The sequence below is a fragment of the Helobdella robusta genome, assembly GCF_000326865.2.
Source record: "Helobdella robusta unplaced genomic scaffold HELROscaffold_54, whole genome shotgun sequence".
Taxonomy (NCBI): Eukaryota; Metazoa; Annelida; class Clitellata; order Rhynchobdellida; family Glossiphoniidae; genus Helobdella; species Helobdella robusta.
The window spans coordinates 554,773-557,928 of record NW_008705287.1 but is presented as its reverse complement, the minus strand read 5'-3'; the positions used below and the strand labels follow the sequence as shown (position 1 = coordinate 557,928).

The 3,156-nt window shown below is 42.3% G+C and overlaps 1 protein-coding gene across 1 annotated transcript in view; it reads right to left on the bottom strand.

Annotated features, from left to right (window-relative positions):
- Positions 1 to 2,613: 2,613 nt before the first annotated feature.
- Positions 2,614 to 3,156, bottom strand: part of HELRODRAFT_179442 (hypothetical protein) — a gene marked incomplete at both ends in the record, with an annotated part of 1,200 nt that continues 657 nt past the window's right edge. Inside the window, one exon of the mRNA XM_009028283.1 lies at positions 2,614 to 2,812. Within this exon, the coding sequence (XP_009026531.1) occupies positions 2,614 to 2,812 (199 nt within the window). The remainder of the gene's footprint in view (positions 2,813 to 3,156) is intronic.

The following is a 3,156-nucleotide window of genomic DNA, read 5'->3' as shown; positions in this document are numbered from 1 at the left end:
AACAAGATGTAATACCTACCCACGTATTAAAGAAGTTTATAAAACTATTTGCACCATTTTTGGCAAGCCTGATAAACAGCAGTTTAAATGTGGGACAGTTTCCTTCTGGCTGCAAGCATGCTATCATAACTCCGCTGCTGAAGAAACATAATCTAGACGAAAATGATGTTGGGAACTACAGACCAATTTCTAATCTGTCTTTCCTATCCAAAATTATTGAACGTGTGGTTGCCAGGCAAACACTCAGTTACTTGAACAATAACAATTTATTGCCGAAATATCAATCTGGATTCCGTCAGTACCATTCGACAGAAACTGCTCTTTTGCAAGTTTTCTCAGAAGTGTACGGGGCAATTGATGAACAAAATGTGGCAATGCTAGTCTTTCTTGATATGTCATCCGCATTTGATTGCGTAAATCACAAAGTACTTTTAACAAGACTACGTTGCAGTTTTGGAATCTCTGGTGCTGTTCTGAGGTGGTTTGAGTCGTATCTGGTAGGTAGATCACAACAAGTATCATTCGGTGGTAAATTGTCTGAGGTTAATGTTATGCTGTCTGGTGTGCCACAAGGTTTGGTTCTAGGTCCTATTCTGTTCCTGATCTATACATCTGAAGTACTAAAAATAATAGAATCATTTGGTTTTTCAGGTCATGCTTTTGCGGACGACTTGCAAATTATTGTTACGAGCAGGCCAGATTCTTTTAAATCAGAATTGGACAAACTGGTTAAATGTTTGTCTGGGGTCAATAAGTGGATGCAAAACAATGGTTTAAAACTAAACCAAAACAAGACTGTTTTTTTACCAATTGGAACATGGCAGCAACTTTCAAGAATATATAAATTCAATAACTGTTAATGATGAGGTCATCGCATTTTATCAGACAGCAGCTAATCTGGGCTTCACGATTGATTCAGGTTTGTCAATGAAACAACACATTAAGAAGCTCTCAGCCGAATGCATGTTTCAAATCAGGAAAATCAATCAAATTCGACGATCCCTAGATACATCCACGTTGCAGACGTTGGTTCATGCATTTGTGCACTCACGCGTCGACTATTGCAATAGTTTGTTTTATGACTTACCTGATCGATCCATGGCTGTACTTCAATCAATACAAAATCGAGCCGCAAAAGTTGTTGTTGGAGCTCTAAAATACGATCATGTGTCTCCAATATTGAAGGAACTTCATTGGCTAACCGTCGAAAAAAGAGTGTTGTTCAAAATTTCAACACTTGTCTACAGGTCTATCAACGGTCTAGCTCCATCTTATTTGTCTGACAGGTTCAAAAAAAGATCTTCAAAAGCATCTGGAACACACTTGAGATCCGATGTTTCAAACCTGCTGTTGATCCCAACAACGAGTCTCCGTATAGGCTCTTGTAACATTGCTGTTTCTGGACCAACTGTTTGGAACAACCTGCCTGCTGCTCTCAGAAATCCGGACCTAAACCTGCGTGACTTCAAGAAGAAACTGAAAACTCATTTATTTTCATTGTGATGCATTATTGATCGATTCTTTCTATTTAGTCGACATGTTCTAAACATTATTTCGTATTTTCGTTTTATTGAATCGATTACTTTTCTGTTTATGACCAAATTTTAATCTTATTTCTGTGCGATGTATTATGATTTCTCGTTTGTTATTTCAATTATGTTGTTAAGTTCAGTTTTTGTTAGATAGCGCTTTTGAGATTCCTTTAATTAGCGCTTCATAAATGTTTCAATAATAATAATAATAATAATAATAATACATACATACATACATACATACGGATGGCCTACGACCCCAGCACCTTATGGATGTTTTTTCAGGCCCCTTGCCAATTGACGACACACTGAACTCCTTAACCCAATTCATTAATTTGATCCTATCTGGAGCTTGCCCACTCTCCGTCCGCCGGTTCTTTTTTGGAGGCCGGCTAATAGCTTTAAATAAGAAAGACGGAGGGGTCAGACCGATTGCGGTCGGGAACGTTTGGAGGAGGTTGGCCGGCAAATGTGCCTTGGCCCTGGTCGTGGTCGAACTCAAGACCAAATTCTACCCGACTCAGTTGGGTGTCGGGATTAAGGGTGGCGCTGAAGCCGCTGTTCATGCGGTTCGAAGATTGGTCACCAACCTCCCCGATCAATGGGGGTTTCTGAAACTGGACTTTAAAAATGCCTTCAACGCCTTGAGAAGAGACTCGATGTTGGAGGCTGTCAAACTTTTTTGCCCCAATATCTATAATTTTTGCCATTCTGCCTATGGCGGAGTCTCTTCTCTTGGCTACCACTCTTGGGTTGTAGAATCGTCCGAGGGGGTACAGCAGGGTGATCCCCTTGGTCCTTTGCTGTTCGCACTAACTCTTCATCCACTCTTAGAGAAAGCTTCGTCCACTTTCGTTTGCGCTTATCTGGATGATATCAGCATTGCTTCAGACGGCCCAACTCTGGCCGAAAGCTACGAATATTTGAAGCACAACTCCGCTGCAATTGGTTTAGAGTTAAACATTAAGAAATGCGAACTTCATTGCCAAAGTTTATTTCAGGTGCCACATGCGCTGGCTGGAATACCCAGGGTTGGTGCATCAGAACTGAGTTTTTTAGGCACACCCTTGGTCGAGGACGATTACCAAATAAAGTTTTTTGACCAAAAGCTTTCTGAGCTTAAATTCGCCCTGGGTCGTGTTTCCTGTCTTTCGGCCCATGATGCCTTGACTATTATCCGCAATGCCCTCAGTTTTCCCAAATTGATGTACTTCCTGCGTACATCCAAACACATTGACCCTTTTAAATTGGGCAAATTTGACGGAGCCCTGCGCACCGCCCTGTCGTCGATTTGCAATGTTCAAGTGACCGACAGTGGTTGGTCCCAGGCTCAGCTGCCGGTGCGATTTGGTGGGCTGGGGTTGCTTAGCGTGGTTCAGCTGGCTCCTGTTGTTTATAATTCTTCTGCCGCTGCCACTCTCGACCTGCAGTCTTCCCTGCTCCACCGGTTTTTTCGTTGCTGCGATATTCTTCCCCCAGTGTCCGCCCCGGAGGACCGTTCGCACGTCCAAATTTTGAACGAAGAATATAAAAAAATTTTTCAAAATTTGTTGTCTTCATGCGGCGACGACTTTTCCACCGCTCGTTTGTTGGCCATGTCCAGCGTTGCCAGCTGTGGGGGGTT